Here is an 18,119-nt window from a genome sequence, read left to right on the forward strand (position 1 = left end):
AAGCAGGACTGGACAACATCTCACCTCAAACAGTCCACGCCTCAGCTCACTCTCATACATACAGACTACAATGGCCCCATTTCAGTTTTACACAGGTATTTAAAAGTGGGTGTTTTTTTTTTGGCTCAACCATTATGACAAATATGACAGAGAAATATACACTATTATATATATTCATACTGTACATGTAGCAATAGCAATACTGTCACTAAATAAGAGTATGAAGTATTATTGGCAAATCTGTGAGTGCAATACTATTATATATTAGATCTTTTTAAATGATAGCAATGTATCATATTTGATAAGATCATCATGTTTCGTAATTAAATCTTGATCTCAAAAGAAATCAAATCAATGTAGTAGTTTAAAAAAATATATAATATTAGTAGTATAAAGTAACAAGTACTTAAAAATGATAGGTAAATGTACTTTGATGCATTTCACCACCGAAAGCAGGAAACACTTGGTTCACAGCGAGGTACCTGTTGATCAGGCAGCCGGTCGTTTGGCATTTCATTGTGAATAACGGTGGTTTCATTGAGGATTTACGTAAATTAATAACCTGTTATATGTGATGAGGTTGAGCTTTAATTACACAGTAATTTACCGTGGCTCCTCTGTAAACGGAGACGATCGGCTGACATTTCTTTTACAGCTGCTTGGAGACACAGCCAATCAATGCTGAGTTTTATTGACATCCCTGCTGCCTGTGACTGGAGGCACATAAAGGAAACACATCCACATCCACACACCCGGGCGACCGATCGACCCGTGAGCCACCGGGAAGCGACTGTGTCGTCGTCGACCCCCCCCCCCCCCCCCCCCCCCCCCCCCACACACACACACACACACACACACACACACACACACACACACACTAAAATTTAAAAAAAAAAAAAAGCGAGGCGGTCTGCTCTCAGGCTTCCAGATCCCCGCACGTCCATTGGCTGAAACCATAGGTGTGCCGGGAGGTGTGTTCGCCGTGTCACCGTCCGTCGCTACGTTATTTCCTGCTGAGAATGAGCGGAGGTTTGACACCGCGCAGCAAGGCGACGCTCAAGTTTACAGCGGAGCAGATCGAGACCTCGCGCTCTCTCTCTCTCTCTCTCTCTCTCTCTCTCTCTCTCTCTCCCCCCCCCCCCCCCCCCCCCTCTCTCTGTCTGTGTGTCTGTACGCGTTTATGTGTATGAGTGTGTTTGCGCGTCGGAGGATCCCGGGACCCAAACAGCTGATTCAGACAAGCGTCCATCCCGGTAACAGCCTCTGGAAATGCTTCGGATACTTGTCTCTGAGGTAATGAACGAGCTTTATTTCCAAACCAGCCCGTTGTGTAATGTGATTATAAACTTTAGGAGGATTTCCACCCGGCTGCCTGTTGTCTGCTGGAATTTCAACAAACTTGTATTGTTAACCAGCGCAAACATGAGGCTTTCTACACTGTCACATACTGTAGCTGCTGACTTGTTCTTAATGTTGGGCAATTTCTGTGACTGTCTTACTGTAAGTTGCGAGTGAGCCCACTTAAGCTTAATGACTAATACTTGTCATTGTCACCACTCACACCCACACAGTGTCATTCTGATCAGAGGAATATGTTTTTCTTCAGCATGTTTCCATCTCTTTGCCTGTGTAACATCAGTGTAGCAGAGGAAATAGCGTCAGATCACTGAACATGACATTAATTACGTAATTGCACAACTTGTTTCCGTCAGAATGTGGAAGCTGGTTGCAGGGTTTCCTCTGTACCTGATTGCGGTTTGTCTGTGTTGTACATGGATGATCTTGTTGCCAAAGGAGCAGAGATCTTGGAAAAGGTCACAACAGCTGATCCTGAATCAGCACAGAGCACTGACGCATAGGAGACAGACCTACTCTTCCCTTAACTCACACTCTGCCTACATCTACTCTGCTTAGTGTTGGACCTGAAATAGGAAGAGCGCCTGTTGGTGTCAATCTGACCTGAAGTAGCCTACAATATTTTGTGTTTTCATTTTGCACCGGTCTGGGGTCAGGTGTATCCTCACTGATTTGGTTAAGTACAACTAACGTCCCTCAATATTTCCTCTTCCGCTGTGACCTAAAGATAGAGCCCTCTGTCTGGGATTATAGTTCCTCTGGGACTTTCAACACAATGTCCTTTTGAGGTTAGGTGGAGACATTGGCTGGGCCTGGGTCATCTATGAAAGAGGAAGTAAAGTCTTATCAAGCGCAGTTAAGAGTCAGTTGTTGACCCAGTTGAAATATATCAACACAGACCCAGTGAGGCCAGATTATATGGATGAAATAGGCTCAAGTTACAGATCAGCTGGCGTCAGTTTCGACTGATTATGTTCTTGATTAATCTGTTAATATATATTGGTCAATAACAGTGGAAAAAAATCGAAAAGTCAATTTTTCTGCTTTGTCCAACACCCCCCCCCCACCCCCCCACCCCCACCCCCCACTCAATTTACCATTAACATAGGACCACGGAAAAGCAAGTCCTTTGTCACATTTGACCACATGGAACCACCAAATGTTTTGGCATTTCTGCTTGAAAGTTACATCAACTAATCAGTGGATACGGCTAATCATTACTGCACTAGATTCTTTCACGCCAGACTGCAGTTCTGGACACAACGACATTCAGATCAATACTGTAAGATCATGGAAACCAGATCTGGGGATAGTGAGGCCTGTGTTGTGATGGGATCCTTACGTATTTTCGATTACAGCTCGGGCACAGTGTAAATTCATTGTCAGGTAAAGAGGAACGATAAAATGAAAGCAGACATATAGGTAAATGATGCCATATGAGCTTCATAACAGCTACAGTGCTGCATTCTTAAACGGTGTCGTTTTTAGGACAAGATCTCAGGCATGTTTAAGAGACATCCTCGGCCGTAGCTGCAGGGCGAAACATGGGTTCAGGGCGTGACTAAAAGTTTGTGAACCCACTGAACTCAGGTTTAAATGCTGTTTATTGTGTTGCAAGGAGCAACAGATTTACTCAATCTACCCTTTGATGGAGAAATCTTCTCAAACTGCCAGGGGGGGGGCATCAGTTTGTCAGAGGGCAGATGTTGTGCGTCAAAGCAACTCGACAGACCAGTTAGTCAGCAGCCGCCTCTACTGCGCGCACCGTCGGTCCCAACATCTCTGCCTGTGCTTTGTCTGAGAAACCTTCAGTAAACAAGAACTGAAAGAAGCCACGCACTGTAAACACTCCATATGGCATGGCGCACAGTAGGATATAGCAGAACACACACACTCACATATTTCCCCCTTTACGCAACTTTGCTTTACTGTCAGGACCTGTCCTCTGAAATGCTGCAACACAAAGACTAGATAAACAGGACGCTTTGATCAATCACTGTCCTCACTGTGTTGACAGACTGCATGTTTTTTATCAGACTGATAAAGGCAGCACTTTACCTAATTATCATGTTCAATCATTAGCTTGAAAAGCACACTTAGAGGCTAAAAGGTCCACGGAAATGAAAGTTAAAGTTGCGCAACCTCTTGTTAGCTAATGCTTCTTCCATGCTCGGCTTACAGATGTATGCAGCTGTGTAAACTGGGATTTTTACATAGGGGCTCGTAGGAGCTCTGAGATTGGGCCCCACAGCCAAGTCTCTCTGTATTTTAGATCAGAGATGTGCTTGTGATTCCTGCTCAGATGATAACCTTTTTATGTTATAACACAGATAAAATTATATTGCAGTAATGTAGAAGCAAAAGGAACAATGTTTTAGGAGGATTGGACGGAGAGAATTCCCATCGCTTATAAATGCAGCTTCCTGTGTCCCTGTCTTTTACACCACATTTTTTTGCTCCTGAGCTACTTGTGCGTAGAAGCATCACAGCCTGAATTAGTTTTGTAAAGTTCTGACCTAATCAGTGTACGAGCCTGTACAGAGCGACAGCGGTGACGCCTGCCGCTGTGAGTTGCTGCGAGTTGGAGAGACAGGGTTATAGAACATGAGCGCTGGACATGGTGCTGTGTTGTTGTGCGATGGCTCAAACAGATGTCCTTTACCCCGCTGGGAGCAGCTGGGAGCTCCACCAAAACCCCCTCCCACACATACTTTAAGCCCAAACCAAACACCTTCACATTATGAACTGAGCAGCCTCCCCTCTGGCGTTAACAGCCTATAAGTTGTACCTGTCCCCGCTGCAGTGGAGTGGCTTTGTTCTCTCGTGACATGTCGGCTTCGTTCGTGTTTTACCCTGGAACACGATAAACCTGCAGCCAGATTCATTTGTAAAATCACATGCTTTCTCAGGGATGAATATCTGAGCTACCAGGTCACCAGGTGCTGCTGCTCTTGAAGAAAAAGGGGGTGAAATCTTTGAACATGTGCAAAATATATATATCAGTGTTGCCTACAAAGATCCTATATACCCAGAGATAATAATGAGATTGCTAACACAGTATAAATAAATGGTTACAGTATATTAAATATAAATCATTAAAATCATCCAAACTAAAATCTGGATCTCTTCTTCCAGTCTGGCGAGTGAGGGGTTTTTCCTCCTGGGTTCGGCTTGAGCTCCACCATGGCAGGGGACCTCTACAGCCCCCCATCCCCACTGGGGGACTCCCTTCTGGACAGTCCCCTGTGCGGAGACCTGATGGACGACCTTTGTGACATCTCCCAGTCTATAGGAGAAGACACGCTCAGATTTGATTTCCCAGAGTACCAGAGCACCTGCTCAGGGTCGGAGAGCTCCATTTCACTGGGTGAGTAGTCAGGTGACCTCAACTAAAACCCCTTCATCTTCACAAGCGAATTAATGAATTAATATTTAGGGGCTCAGCTGCAAATAAAGCAGTGAAGTTTGTTTGGTGATGATGCCAAATATGAAGCGCCCTCAGTGAACGCTCACTAATTATCTTGCAAATGAACCAGAAGCTGCTTTTAAAATTGTACCGAACACGCCAGATCTTTATCTCAGAACGGGTAATGTTGATCATTACGACAGTGACCCTCTGACCTTTTGGCTCCAGTGTCATGTATGATTATTCACTAAAGAGGCTAATGTATAGCACTGCGTGTCTGATAACACAAGATGAGACATCTCCTCCACGATCCTGTCTGCACATTCCCGAGCAGCAAATGACCCACGTCTTCGATCATTTTAGGGAGACAAATCATCCAAAATGCTTTAGGTCTGCAGCAGACACTTAACTAATCTACTCAGGTAGACAAAAGGAGAGGCCTGTTTGTCAGGACTTCGTAAATGTTGTGTAATACACTGGCTGATTAACTGTCCTGTCGAGAAGATCAACATCACCCTCATTTCTGTGTTGATCATGAAGATAGATCCAGCAACCGGTTAGCGTGACCTAGCATGGAGACAGTAAGCGGGGAACTGGATAGCCTGGCCCAGTCCATCCTCTAGAGATAAAATGATTAGCGAAGCCAATGCTAAGCAAAGTTAACCAACTGTTGGTTGTACCTTTCCCAAAATGTGAAACTGTTCCTTTAAGTGTTGTCAGTTTGTTCTTGTTTGAGATGCACCTTAATTCCACATTTCTCAGGAATACGTGTAACACTTTTCCCACAATTGTTCTCAATTTGGAAAAGATCTTTGTTCAAAGCGTGGCCCAGTGAAATCGCTCACTGTTTCCTCTCTGCTGTAGACACCTTGACCCCAGCCTCCAGTCCGTTGTCGGGGGTGTGTGGCACTGCAGCAGGCCCCGAGGAGGGCCTTCATCTGGAGTGCCGGGTGTGTTCAGACAAGGCTTCAGGCTTCCACTACGGGGTGCACGCGTGTGAGGGCTGCAAGGTGAGAGATGCGGACACAGTGCAGCCAGCTGGAGTACGTACGGTATGCATGTACTGACATACTGTACGTATCAAATTGAGAGAGAGCATGCAAAGATATAAATATAAACATAAAGACAGATTCAATCCCATGCGACCTGGTGCTCACTTGTGTTTTTGTTTTTTTTTTACCTCTGATCCAGTTGCACAGCCACATGTAGAAGCACCAAAAACTAACATTTGTCTTTGCAGCACAACACGAACACAGACATGCGCATGCATGCACACGCTCACGCGCACACACCAAAACACATAGAAAACATGCAGCATGCAGCAGCGCCTGACCTACAGGCCAGTGGAAAGTTTTGGAGACACGCAAATTGGGTCATGTGAGGTGGAGGACATGATGGCCTTGGTTGACTTGTCACCTCTCCCCTGCTTGGCACAGTGCCCAACTGAGTGACGTTGGCACACACGCACACACGCTTGTACACACATGGAGCTGGAGCTGGTACAGAGCTTATACTACAATACCTTTTTACACACTTTTTTGGATTCAATGATAAAAGTCAGTTTTTTGCATTGATTTTCAAAAGGTGAAGCCCTCAGGCCTGAATCAATTTAGCTCTACATGAGTGATCATGACTGATCAGTGATCAGTGTGTGTATGTGTGTATGTGTGTATGTGTGTGTGTGTGTGTGTGTGTGTGTGTGTGTGTGTGTGTGTGTGTGTGTGTGTGTGTGTGTGTCAAAACCATGAAGGGTCATCACTGCATTGTTTGTCTTGTCATGTGAGCTTGTCGTGGTCTCATACCTCTCCAGGTTGTTGCTGCTGCTAATCTTTGTTTGCTATTTTTGTTTGACTTTCTAACTTATGACCTTGCTTCACCTCTGTCAGCCACAACTCCCACCTTAAAATACTGTAATAACCACAGCTTCTTAATGATCAAGCAATCCAGAGTGTCTTTTAAGTTAGACAGAGTTGTTTCACTTGCTACTGCTGTTCTCCTCTGTGTCTTTTACCTCCATAATCACTCCTTTTCCCCAGCTGGTGAGAATGTCAGCATTTTTACTTGGCACTGTGCCTTCAATTTCAGTAGAATCTATAGGAGTCAAGAGAGATGAACGCAGGCAGGAGGCTAACATTTCACAATTTTCATACCTCAATCCAAGTTTTACAGAGCGTCCTGTCAATTACACAATGCCGACTGTGTGCAAACCTGACCGACTCCCTGCGGGTCCCCGGTTTATGACCCACATCTCGCCTATCACAATCACCACGAATAATGCTCATCTCGCCGTCTCAGCGGTCGCCGCCTGGCTTGGCACGCGGCCTGTCATTGTGTCAGACTGCTGCTATTCTAAAGTAGGAACATGATGACGCTGAGCTGTCGGACGCCGTGCGCACATGTGAGAGACGCATTTTGACAGCAGCCTGTTCCTAAATCCCCTGACTGATGATGCTGCGCCATCACGGAAAAAATCTGGCTTGTGATATGTAGCAGTCACATTTCACGGTTTCCATGCTAGACAGGCTCTGCGTATCATTTTCAACACCTCGCTTCAAAGAGGGGAGCGCTCAGCAGTGGGAATGTGAATGGAATGTGCTGTGATTCTGTGGTGTGAGGGCTTAAAGTCTGTGGTGGCGATGACGGTATGAAATATGTGTTGGGCATTCAGAGCAGCAGGACAGTCAGTCAGAAAGAAGCCTTCAGTTTTAGAAAGTTAAAACCACAAAGGTAAAACATACCTGCTCAGTAGGTGCACCTCAGAGATGCCTAGATATATATATAAAAAAAAAAAAGATGTTTGCCCTAAAGGAAAACGTTGCACAATACATCTCCCTGCTTACGTCTTTACTCTCGTTACTCACCTCTCACGGCTATATATCACAGCAAAGAACTGGCCTCTGGTTGTGCCTGTACACCCATACACACATGCATGCTGTAAACACACATCTGCTCTTTCCTCCAGCTATGTTGTTTTGTAATGCATTTTGATGACTATCATATGGCACTAAACTATATGCCCGGACCTTCGCATTTCTCCCTTCAACATTATCATGAAGATTACACCCAGATCTCCCCACAAAACAACCCCTTCCTTTAAATGACACAAAAGTGATGCGTGACACATAATAACACTTAATAACAATGTGTTGTAACTGCTCTTCAACATAAAGGCAGCCAAGGCCAAAATTGTAAGATGATGGCTGATGTATTGCACAACCATGTGGCGCCAGATATATAGCCGGAAAATAAGGGTTGAGGAATGTCCTGACTGAAATATCACTGATGCACAAAGGTGTGTGTGTGTGTGTGTGTGTGTGTGTGTGTGTGTGTGTGTTGTGTGTGTGTGTGTGTGTGTGTGGGAGCATATACGTCAAAGGATCATATGTTTTGGCACATGTGCGACATCTGGTAGCGTGTGTTGGCCTGCTTGCCTTTCATCTCAGTGTGTGTTGGAGGCAGGCAGGATGTCTTGTCCAATCGGGGGTTCTTCTTCGGGAAAGGTCAGGGTCTGCTGCGCTGTCTACCTTGAAGCATATCTCTATTTAAATATAGACGTGATCCAACGATACAGTCCAATCCAAAGTGTAATACAACACCAGTTCTACCAGGGCTTAAAAATGTACAGGACGCATGCACAGTATTATGGGGTGCTGCAGATATAAGTGTCTGATATATAGTGTTTAACATTCTCTTCAGAATTATACCGCAGCTGTATTGAGGGATGATGACCTTTGTCTGTGATTTCACAGACAAATAGTGAATGCTCCTTCAAGAGTCCATAGCGGAAAAATGTTAATCCTGAACTTCCTGGTCTTTAGAACGTTGTTCACACATTTCTAACAATTATAAAGCACAGTAAAGAACGGAAACATGTCCTTTTAAAGGCATGTCTGTATGACAATTTGGCCATGACTGAAGGTGATCAGGGAACTGAGTCTAGTCCTGATCGCCTGAGGTTGCAGACAGGGCAAGCAAAAAGAGGAAGGACTGTGATAACATAATGTGAGAAATGCATCTGTTAAGCAAGCAGTTTCTTGCAGACTTGGATACTGTAATACATGATGTAAGTAGGGGATATACACATTTGTATCCTTGGAGCTCCAGCGAAGTTCAAGAAAATAATGAAAATGACCATATTTTCTTAATAATAATATTAGTAATAATAAATAAACTTGCAAACAAGTATAAGAGGGTCTAACACCCCGTGCAATTCAGTTTACATCAGTGCACTGTGAAGTAAGTCATTTTCAAGCTACAGAGAGTGAGCTACAGTGTGTTGCTCTCTCTCAACCAGGGTTTCTTCAGGAGGACCATCAGGTTGAAGCTGGAGTACGATAAGTGTGAACGCAACTGCAAAATCCAAAAGAAGAATCGCAACAAATGCCAGTTCTGCCGATTCCACAAGTGCCTCTCTGTGGGCATGTCCCACAACGGTAATGCAAAGTAGTTTGAAGCTAAACTCTGTAACTTTGAATGAATCTGTGAAGTGTACATTAGCTATCACTGTGATCTTAACAATTAATGTAATTGTAATGTCCATTGAACCGATTGTATAGCAATGAAAGAACTTGAAAAGTAAGCATTATGAAAGCAGTTATGTAAAACTCTGCTCGCAAACATCCTCAGACGACACCGTGGCAGGTGTTCTTTACAACAACAACAGACATGTCCTTCTGTGATTTGGCTCCAGTTCAATGTGCTTTACATTGACTGGGCTTTTATAGAACAATGTCCTGCTGGAGCCGGCTTGACATTGAGAAACCACAGGCCCGTATACAGAGCGGTGACAAATTAAAGGAAAAACCAACATTAAGTGTCTCTGAACTCTGCTGGAGGGATTAACGGCGTTCTCAACAAAAGACGATGGTGGTGGAGAGCACTGTCTCACATCTCGGTCCAAAATCTCCCATAGGTGTTCATGAAGACCATAGTATATGATTCACATGATTTTCATACTCATACATTCAGTGACCCCTCGTGCCCTCTTGATGGAGGCATTAGCATCCTGGAAGAGAGAATTCCCATCAGGATAGAAATGTTTCATCATAGGATGAAGGTGATCACTCAGAATACCTTTGTATTGATTTACTGTGAGCCCTCCCTCTAAGGGGACAAGTGGACAAGCAAAATGCCAGCAAAATGCCCCCCCACCCCCCTTGCCCCCGCAGCTTAACAGAGCCACCGGATCCCCTCACTATAGGGGTCAAGCATTCAGGCCTCTCCTGTTCTCTTGGTGTACACCACACATGTACTCGCTGACTTGTGGAGTCTGATAACGCATTGACAGTCACCCGAGTGAGAGTTGCTCTTCTGTTTTTCCTTACATACGCATGAGCATCACGTGTCATCAAATGTTCCACCCTATTTACTGACGTCTTTCCCGTAGATCTAAATGCAGATGTCCCTTTAGTCACTGTTCCTATTGAAACACTGGCAAGTTGAGCGTCTTTGTGACTGAAGCTCCTGCCGTCCGTGCCCCAACAATGATCCGTCATTCAAAGTCACTTAGATCTTCCTCTTGCAACTCTTGATGTAAAATCAAAATCAGCTGAGCCTGCTCAGTATTTTCATACATGCCACAGAGCATGATGGGATGTTAATTGCTTAATGTGTGGCAGCATCTGCATTTGTTATGCTTCTCCACTCATTTATTCAGGTTTTTTCCTTTAATTTGCCACCCGTCTGTGGCTCCACATCTGGGCTGTCATCTGTGCTGACTGCCGAAGGGTCATTGGGTTTGTTACAATGGCCTCCCACTGCAGACAAGAACAGTGTCAGAAACCTGAGAGGGAGACGGCATGTTGTCCTCAGAGGAGACAAAAGAGAACAGAACACACCAGACCTGTTGTGGGTGAATGTGAATGCATGTTTGCTGCAGGAATATATGTCTGATATCCCTGTCTGTAGTTTCTTTGTGCATTAAGATAAGTCTTCTAGTGGTTGCTGATAATGAATGCCTTTATGCACCAGCCATCCGGTTTGGTCGGATGCCCCAGGCGGAGAAGCTGAAGCTAAAGGCTGAAAGCAAGATGGTGGAGAAAGAAGTGGAAAGCCCCATGCTGGCCAGCCACAAGACTCTGGTCAAGCAGATCCACGAGGCTTACATGAAGAACTTCAGCATGAACAAGGCGAAATCAAGGCTCATACTCACTGGAAAAACCAGCAAGCCGGTGAAGTAGAAAAAAAAAGAATAAAAATTTTAGGATACTCTTTATTCTGCACCTCTACTCCGTCTTCTGTGTCACCTACCAGCATCCTCTCCTCTGTCTTTCCCAGCAGCCTTTCATCATTCACGACATGGAGACCTTCCAGCTAGCGGAGAAGACGCTGGCGGTCCATATGGTAAACAGTGACTCTCTGGAGCACGAGAGCGGCCTTCAAGCTGGGGATGTGGTTCCAGGTGTGGGGTGTGGGGAGCTCCAGCAGATGGAGGCCGAAGCGAGGCTCTTCCACTGCTGCCAGAGCACCTCGGTGGAGACGGTCACGGAGCTGACGGAGTTCGCTAAGGCGGTGCCGGGTTTCCAGAGCCTGGATCTGAATGATCAGGTGGGTTTAGGGAGATGTATCTTCCTGTCATTCCATGTGAGAAGGTGCAGAAGGTTTGCTTTTATTTTGCTTGAAATGTGATGACTTGATTTCCTTCCTTTTTTCCCCTCCTCACGCTAAGGTGACTCTGTTAAAGTACGGTGTTTACGAAGCCCTCTTCACCCTCCTGGCCTCCTGCATGAACAAAGATGGCCTCCTCGTGGCCCGTGGTGGAGGCTTCATCACCCGTGAATTCCTCAAAAGCCTCCGGCGTCCATTTAGTGACATGATGGAGCCAAAGTTCCAGTTTGCCACACGCTTCAACTCTCTGGAGCTGGATGACAGTGACCTGGCTCTTTTTGTGGCTGCCATTATCTGCTGTGGAGGTAACTGACACTGTGTGGAGGAATATCAGATGATAGGAATTGAAAAAAAAAACAAAAACAACTTAAAAGTGCACAAAGAGTGAATCCTCCCTCTTCATCGTCTTTGTCCCTCTCAGACCGTCCAGGCTTGGTGGATGTACCGCTAGTGGAGCAGCTGCAGGAAGGCATCGTTCAGGCACTACGGCTCCACCTGCTGGCCAACCACCCTGACGACACCTTCCTCTTTCCCAGACTTTTGCAGAAACTGGCCGACCTCCGGGAGCTCGTCACCGAGCATGCTCAGTTGGTGCAGGAAATCAAGACAACAGAGGACACGTCGCTGCACCCTCTCCTGCAAGAGATATATAGGGACATGTACTGAGACGCTATCACATGGTCATGAGCAGGGACATGTATTAAAATGTTAATGTTAGCCAGGTATACCCAAAACTAGGTATACATACAGTATACAACATTAACTGATACTATCATGCATATCATTGTACTGTAAGTAGCTTATTGTGCACTGCTGTGACCATGTGACTCTAAATCATTCTACTGGAACGATACAAAAGTGAAATTCTTTTTAAGGGGAATGGCAGCTGTGGCAGGGGACCTGACTGCTGCTATGAAAGGGGACACAGTGGGGAACAAACTTTTTGAACTCGCACCATAGATGGCTAGAGATGTGTTCCTTTTAAATGCATCGATTTGAACTAAAAGCACCACTTTGCCATTGATTGGGTCCTGGATGCCAGCTTTTACCCTCCGGACACACGTACAGGACAAAAGCTACTTAGGGAGTAGGCTATGAAAATATGCATGGGTGAACACATATTAAAGATACCCCGACATGACTGCCACAGTCATGCCTGCACTGATGCTAAATGCTAATTGTGCCTGTGAACAATAAAGTGAATGTTTTTAACATTTTAAATCTTTGATACAACTGCAGTGTTGGCTGTGCAAAAGGAGCTTAAAAGTCATATTCCTAATATATTTGGATATTTAGTATGATGTGTTAATTCAAAGATCGTTTGAATGAGGTTAATATCACTGTCATGTTATTTTGTTGTGTACTAGTGCCTTAAATTTCCTTGGACCATCGTGAGATTAGTGGTTGAAGAAAGGCCTTTATCAGTTTTGTAATGTTTCATCAGCTGACCTCATATTTCCTTTATTCTGACCACACCTTATACATTCAACACATAACAAAAACAGAACAAAATACTTTTATAAGCCATGATTTAGATATATCACTATTTAATGTTGGACCAGGGAATGTTTTCAGATAGTATTAAATCAACTATCATTTGAAAATATTGTGATTTCATGGGTTATGTATTTATCTCCTACTGCTAAAACCAGGACAACATGATAGCTCTCATTCATAGATCAGTGTTACCTGTAAAAAATGTTTTGTAGAAATTCTTAAGGGCATTTTTGTTTTTTCAAGAAAAAGCAATGTTGGCCAGTATTGAATATTTTGACCACAAACATAATAATCTGTTAAGCTGGTTTGTGTTTTATTTTGTAAATATGACAAGAATGTGGTGACCACAGTGAAAGGGACGGATCTGCAGACAGTAACGCAGTACTCAAAAAGATCGTAATGCCTTGTTTCTTAGATTTCAACCCTCCCTGTGTCGTACTGAAACATTGTTTCTTGTCATAATGAAACTGTTTATATATTTTGATTGTGTACAGTACAGTGTACAATAAGAAAATGCATTTGCTGTTTTAATAAAATGAGTTATTTGGTAGCTCAGAATAAACTATTATATTTTACTGACTTTTATTTGTAATGCACTGACTTATTTACCTGCCTATTGAAAATAATATTATCCGTTCCTCTGATTCCGACCCCAATTAGTTAATTGCCTTTTCTTTTTCTTTTTTTTTTTACAGCAGACATTTTGAATTGTCATAGCAGGAAAAGCACAGGTGGAACTAATAATGTAAATGATAGCTTTGTCCCAGCAAGCCCTTAATGTTATTAATTACACCTGTGCTTTTTTCTTTAATGACATGTTAGACTTTCTGCTGTAAAAACGTATTAATTTAGGATTATTTTTACTATGGAAATCTCTGGTTCACTTTCATATACTTTTATATACAAAACGGGCCTATCCACATACATTGCTTGAGCATCATAAAATATATATATATATATATATATATATATATATATATATATATATATATATATATAAACTGCCTCCACTGTGGAATATTGGTCAAATGTTCAGAGTTTTATTTTTCAATAAATATTTTTTTTTTAAATCAAACAACAAAACCACTTATAACTAAATAATTATCATCTATTTTATTTTTATACGTGTACTACAATATGTTCTACACAATGTACGGCTCTACTCCCCCACGCCATTAGGTGGCGGTAAAGCTTCATGAAACAACATGGCTGAACGGAGATAGACTCGATTTGAAAACCAGGAACAAACTTTTTTTTGTGCTCTCAAGCTCTGAACGATGGAGCTAACTATTAGTGAAACCCCTCAAAAAACATTTAGTTGCCAGTTGTGTGGTTTAACTAGCCCTTATACTTACTACGGCCAGAAACCACCAAACACGAGAGCTATTGTGTAAGTGAAAATTAAGCAAAAACTGTCCTACCGCTGCGGAGCTAGCTTAGCGAAAGCTAATGTTGCTGCTACGTGACTGTATGTGATGTTACGTCTAACGTTAAATACACGGCGAAAATAGCCCTCCAGCGATTCTTAGGGTGCATTTAAACAATTTCTGCTTTGAATCTCACTCCTGTTTTTTTTCTGGGAATCACAGGGAACTAAATTAAGTTAAAATTTAGCTTATGTCTGGCTGTCTGCTCTCCATCAGGCTGCTAGAGGAGTGTTTTGTGACCAAGGATCCCTTCAGTCCGGACAAGGAGAAGTTTCTTGTTTTGGGGTCTAGCTGCAGCCTGTGCAACCTGTGTGTCTGTGTCGGATCGGTAAGTTGTGTTAAAATTGAAATGCTACGGTATGTTTATACCACAGACTAAATATGTAATTAATAGCTGGATGTTGACATGCTCCTCGAGGGAGAAGGACATCAGTTCTGATAAAACCGTGAACCCGTTACATGTAGCAGAGCGAGAGATTATTTATCGTGTGTGAGTGTGTGCCTTTTAAGATACAGTATGAAAAAAACAAAAACATCGACATCAGTTATAATTGCATGTTAACTGTCTTTGAATATAAAGCGTGTTGCTGCTGTAGTTTTCCACTTGACATGAGTTGACCTTGTAGATCACTGTTGAAAAACATGTCTGTGCTTTTGATGTTTTCCTCTGATGTGGCATATGTATGTGCTGAGTGAACTTTGAGACTGATGCCCTTGAAATCAATTAATCTAGTTTAACAAATAGATAGGAAATTAAAACATCCTCCTACATTAGAATAAGTGTGACTAGTCATATCTGGTGCTTATGTGAACTTCCAGCATTGATGGTGAACTATGCTCTCTCTTCTCTCAGGACTGCAGTCTTTTCTACACCAAAAGGTTCTGCATGCAGTGTGTGAACAAGCACTTGCACCAGTTCCCCCATCAGATTCAGTCTGAACTGGCCAAGAAGAAGCAGAGCTCCAAGGCTGCTGTCTCATGACATTGTGCAAGATGTCCATAACCTGCTCAGGTGCCTAGGAAAAATATCTGAAATCGCTGTTTTCATTAATTGTTTTTATCAGCACTTTTGATTAAATCCATACTAAGCCAAACTATAAATACACAGTGCCGAATAAAAAAACATCCTCTACTTAATTGGCATCGCTCTAGGTTATTATTATTTTGGTGGGAAAATTAACACACATCCATTAGAAAAATTTTTGTTTATGCTTGTGGCCAGTACATTAGCCCGCTGCATTAGCTAACCAGGTTTTATTTGTTTAATGTAGGGTTTTATAGAAGCGAACAGCAGGTGTGACTAGTGTTGCCAGACCCCTGTTGCATTGTGTCTGCAGGCTCAGAATTAAAAACGATTTCCAGTTTAAAACCTCATTGTCATGTACTGCATGTGGATAGTTGCCCTGCAGTTCATCTAAAATTTCTGTTGATGTCCAACTTTTTAGAGGCATGACAACCTTTTTAAAAAAATGTGCACATTGCAACAAAAAAGATTTGTCAAATACAGATGAACAGTATTGAGAATTAGTGCTACAATATATTCAGTCATTTCCACAAGGGTCAGTTCAGCTCAGTTCAGCAACTATTCCAGGCTTCAACAATATTACAAGTATGAATGTATGGCTCAAAAGAGAAATATGGAAGTAATAGCATTTCCAAAGACCAGTTGCTAGGCAGACCAGATTCATGTTTCCATTGCTGTTGAAATGGAAAGAAATTAATACACTTCTTACAGTTTTTCTTTACACTTGATGAATTATGCCTGTCGCGCAATTTTTTTAATGCTCCTTTTTATGAGAGAACTCATTTTTATTACTTTTCAGCGACATATGGTATTAGTAACATTTATTACACATCCTCTCTAATGATAGACATATGTGTGTTGACAGTGACACATCCTTTGCAAGAGTGCATTACTGCTGTCCCTTTGATTCCTTTGTTCATGGTCAAAGGGTGAACTGTTGACTTCTGTGGAGTCAAAAAATATTTTTCTGTTATCTAAAAACCATTAAAAAAAACAAAGTGGCTTTTCTCTGTTGTTTTGTGAGTGTTTAATCGTGGATCATAATTAATGTGTAACTAACGTGTGTAACTAATGTTCATTTTACTGTCAGAATCTGCCACAGTTGTATCATCCCACTCAGTGACATTTAGGGGTAAGAAACTCTTACTCCCATTTTGTCATTTTATAAATACACACTTGGTGTCAAACCTAGCTTCCCAACTAATAATGATCAAAATGACACTGTAGGGACATGCTAATAAAACATCAGTGGTGTTTTGGGCATTAGTTCCTGGTGGAGAAATCACAACCTTGGCTCAGCAAAACAAATAAAACAAAGAAACTTGAGGAGAGTCATCTCAAGGTTTCACATCTATTGTGATGGATTCTCTAACTCATACTTTTTTTTTCCTCTGAAGCTAGGAGAACGAGCCTTAATATTTCCAACTGTGAAGGAAAAAAACACAAGCATTAGCATTAACCAAAGCATTGGTTATGCATGTGTGACCTTAACAAAATGTTCTCTTGCCTTGTTTCTCACTCGCCCGTCTAATCAGTTCGATCGAAATCTGTTTTCAGCTGAGGGATCACTCTGCACAACACTGCACAGTTTGCAGCAGCATAAACACATTATGGATTAAGTGTGATCCCGGCGATAACATCAATATAACAGATGGCCTCACTGTATTTATCACGAGATGCTTGAGTCTTTTCGAGGGTTAACTGAAACAGCATGGCCTTAAACACAGGCCCAGTGAGTTTTACTGGCAAATAGTGCAGAGGAATGTAGAGTGACACTCTGTAGAGGTTTAGTTGGGACATCATGAACTTCTGGGTATGTGTAGTGCTAACTGTTGCAGATGTTTTCACTCAGTTACTACAGGATTCCTATGCAGCTCTGAGATGTACAGAAAATAAATTTGCTAACTGCACAGTCTTGACATGAACGCCAATTAAATTCTTAAGTGAGGAAATTTTTGAAGGTGCAAACTGAGAGCCCACTGAGGGAAATGGCTGTGAATTTGAAAGTTTTTTTTTTTTTTTTTTTTTTTTTAAAGCTGCACCACTTTCTGTTTGCTTGGTATTTAAATTCTAAGCACACGCAACCAATTACAACCAGTGAAGCACGCAAACCACCCCTGTGGCAACAGTGGCAGAGCCTGAGAGCGATAGGCACCTAGCCAACGATGACAGAGGACTTTCTGCTCGAGAGCTGATGTCATAGGATGCAATGAGGCAGCTTTGTGGCTTTTTTTTTTTCTTTTGAGTTGTTTTCCTGCATGAAACCTCACTCTAGTGTCTCACTGACCTTCACTTACCTTGAAGTTGTAAGTGAGTAGATTTACAGTGATTGAATCAAATGTGCCTAAGCTGTTTATGTGAATCAGATGAATCTGTCAGCACACATACATACAATCATCACATCTTGATGATTGGTTTATGTGATAGTATTAGCAACCTGAAGTCTCCTGCAGTGACATCAATCTTTTATAAATGTTGTTTTCTTTTCAGGTTTTACACTTCAGACAATTAGCTGATTTTTTTTTTAATTCACAGCATTTTACAGGGAATTAACACATGCAAATGAGATCAAATGAAATCTGTGACCTTTAAGCTTCATGTCTGACCAGATAAATCAGGTGTTAATGGGAAGATAAAACACGATCATTCACGCCTTTATATCTAATGCCTACCTCCCATTTGCTCTTTCTTATGTATCTAACTAATCAAACAGAATAATTAGGATATATTCATGCACAGAGTTAATCCAATCCAGCTCTGTGTTGTTGTTGCCCCTGTTCGACTTTAAGAGATCTATGGGCGG

At 42.5% G+C, this 18,119-nt stretch overlaps 2 protein-coding genes across 5 annotated transcripts; both read left to right on the forward strand.

Annotated features, from left to right (window-relative positions):
* Positions 1 to 923: 923 nt before the first annotated feature.
* LOC130163568 (peroxisome proliferator-activated receptor alpha-like) lies at positions 924 to 13,445 on the forward strand. Of its 4 annotated transcripts, none has more exons than XM_056367846.1 (8): positions 924 to 1,293; positions 4,492 to 4,723; positions 5,627 to 5,814; positions 9,057 to 9,195; positions 10,733 to 10,932; positions 11,039 to 11,308; positions 11,430 to 11,673; positions 11,790 to 13,445. In XM_056367846.1, exons 2-8 carry the CDS (start codon positions 4,540 to 4,542, stop codon positions 12,032 to 12,034), a joined length of 1,470 nt encoding a protein of 489 aa, XP_056223821.1. In that variant the 5' UTR covers positions 924 to 1,293; positions 4,492 to 4,539; the 3' UTR covers positions 12,035 to 13,445. The 4 variants fall into 4 exon arrangements, with proteins under 4 accessions (XP_056223821.1, XP_056223822.1, XP_056223823.1 ...); XM_056367847.1 differs by having other exon boundaries at positions 926 to 1,293; positions 11,042 to 11,308; XM_056367848.1 differs by having other exon boundaries at positions 927 to 1,293; positions 5,627 to 5,772.
* A 611-nt stretch (positions 13,446 to 14,056) lies between these two features.
* cdpf1 (cysteine rich DPF motif domain containing 1) lies at positions 14,057 to 16,319 on the forward strand. Its single transcript, XM_056367785.1, has 3 exons — positions 14,057 to 14,255; positions 14,509 to 14,620; positions 15,146 to 16,319. The coding sequence occupies exons 1-3, from the start codon at positions 14,143 to 14,145 to the stop codon at positions 15,272 to 15,274; spliced, it is 354 nt and encodes a 117-aa protein (XP_056223760.1). The 5' UTR covers positions 14,057 to 14,142; the 3' UTR covers positions 15,275 to 16,319.
* The last annotated feature ends 1,800 nt before the right edge of the window (positions 16,320 to 18,119 follow it).

This window comes from Seriola aureovittata, chromosome 22 (assembly GCF_021018895.1).
Source record: "Seriola aureovittata isolate HTS-2021-v1 ecotype China chromosome 22, ASM2101889v1, whole genome shotgun sequence".
In the NCBI taxonomy this organism is placed as follows: Eukaryota; Metazoa; Chordata; class Actinopteri; order Carangiformes; family Carangidae; genus Seriola; species Seriola aureovittata.

What these genes read in the sequence shown, in the direction of transcription:
- LOC130163568 (XM_056367846.1), top strand. Translation starts at nt 4,540, where the DNA reads ATGGCAGGGGACCTCTACAGCCCCCCATCCCCACTGGGGGACTCCCTT. An exon ending in GGAGAGCTCCATTTCACTGG is followed by an intron (nt 4,724 to 5,626) that starts GTGAGTAGTCAG and finishes TCTCTGCTGTAG; the next exon opens with ACACCTTGACCCCAGCCTCC. An exon ending in GCCTGGATCTGAATGATCAG is followed by an intron (nt 11,309 to 11,429) that starts GTGGGTTTAGGG and finishes CCTCACGCTAAG; the next exon opens with GTGACTCTGTTAAAGTACGG.
- cdpf1 (XM_056367785.1), top strand. Translation starts at nt 14,143, where the DNA reads ATGGAGCTAACTATTAGTGAAACCCCTCAAAAAACATTTAGTTGCCAG. An exon ending in CCAAACACGAGAGCTATTGT is followed by an intron (nt 14,256 to 14,508) that starts GTAAGTGAAAAT and finishes GCTCTCCATCAG; the next exon opens with GCTGCTAGAGGAGTGTTTTG. An exon ending in TGTGTGTCTGTGTCGGATCG is followed by an intron (nt 14,621 to 15,145) that starts GTAAGTTGTGTT and finishes CTCTTCTCTCAG; the next exon opens with GACTGCAGTCTTTTCTACAC.